General features: G+C 46.2%; 1 protein-coding gene across 4 annotated transcripts in view; it reads right to left on the bottom strand.

Moving 5' to 3' along the window:
* Nucleotides 1-475, bottom strand: part of LOC107667580 (sorting nexin-13-like) — a 45958-nt gene extending 45483 nt beyond the window's left edge. For all 4 annotated transcript variants that reach the window (XM_016459278.1, XM_016459274.1, XM_016459279.1 and 1 more), the window contains exon 1: nt 339-475. In XM_016459278.1, the coding sequence (XP_016314764.1) occupies nt 339-350 (12 nt within the window). In that variant the 5' untranslated portion in view covers nt 351-475. The remainder of the gene's footprint in view (nt 1-338) is intronic.
* Between the last annotated feature and the right edge of the window lie 528 nt (nt 476-1003).

The raw sequence follows: 1003 nt of genomic DNA on the forward strand, positions 1-1003 counted from the left end.
CACACACACACACACACACACACACACACACACACACACACACACACACACAACTTGTGTAAACACACTTATGGTGTAAATACAGCTGATGTTAGCTAAGCTAGCCTTAACTGTCAGCGCTCAGAAACATCTAATCTCATCACATTGATGCGTGTAATCCCGCACACAAACTGTGTGTGCGTTAATGTGTGTACTACAGTGTGTGTGTGTGTGTGTGTGTGTGTGTGTGTGTGTGTGTTTACCTGTTCAGGTAACACACGGCTAAGCTAGCAGCAGCAGCTCAATACAGCGAAAACACACCAAGCGGACTGAGCAGTGAGGGGAAAATCGTGACTTACCTCTGCAAACATTATTTAAAATGTAAAACCGGAGGTCGTTTGGTTTATCCCCGCCACATTTTTAACGGTCTCCTTTCTTCTCGCGTTCATAAACCGAGGCGCTTCGGAACAGCGCGCGCCCTGCCTGCAGCCGCCATGAGCGCGAGCCCGACAAGCCAAGGAGTCTCCGCGCAAAAGCTAGAGCGCACACTCCGGCGCGCTTCTGAGGTAAGGTCACGTGATGAGAAACGCGGGCTCCGATTGGTTCGAAGGATTCTATCGCCCGGAAGATTACCTACGCGGCTATCTTCTGAAATTAGCCTATATTAAACTTCTATGTATGAGTACATATTTTGAATATAGTTTAGAATTATATTTATAATATTAGTCGTGAGCCCTATGGTATTCTATTTCGCCTGCGCTGTTGCTCAACTATCCAATGGGCGGCGCTGTAGAGTGGGCATACTAGTCAAAAAAGTTTACCTGTAGCGTAACCCGTGATTGGTCAGCGTTTGATGACACACCTATCCTACCCGTGACTCGTGCTTTATTATCTTTGTTACATTTAAATAGCACAGACCCTGTTTAGCGTCGACGATCTAAACATAGCAACGTGCCTGGGCTTGTGGAAAAATATTAATATAGTCACAAACAAATCGTGCGTCATCTGAACGCATTATGCTGGT

This window comes from Sinocyclocheilus anshuiensis, unplaced genomic scaffold (genome assembly GCF_001515605.1).
Source record: "Sinocyclocheilus anshuiensis isolate Anshui unplaced genomic scaffold, SAMN03320099.WGS_v1.1 scaffold1172, whole genome shotgun sequence".
Taxonomy (NCBI): Eukaryota; Metazoa; Chordata; class Actinopteri; order Cypriniformes; family Cyprinidae; genus Sinocyclocheilus; species Sinocyclocheilus anshuiensis.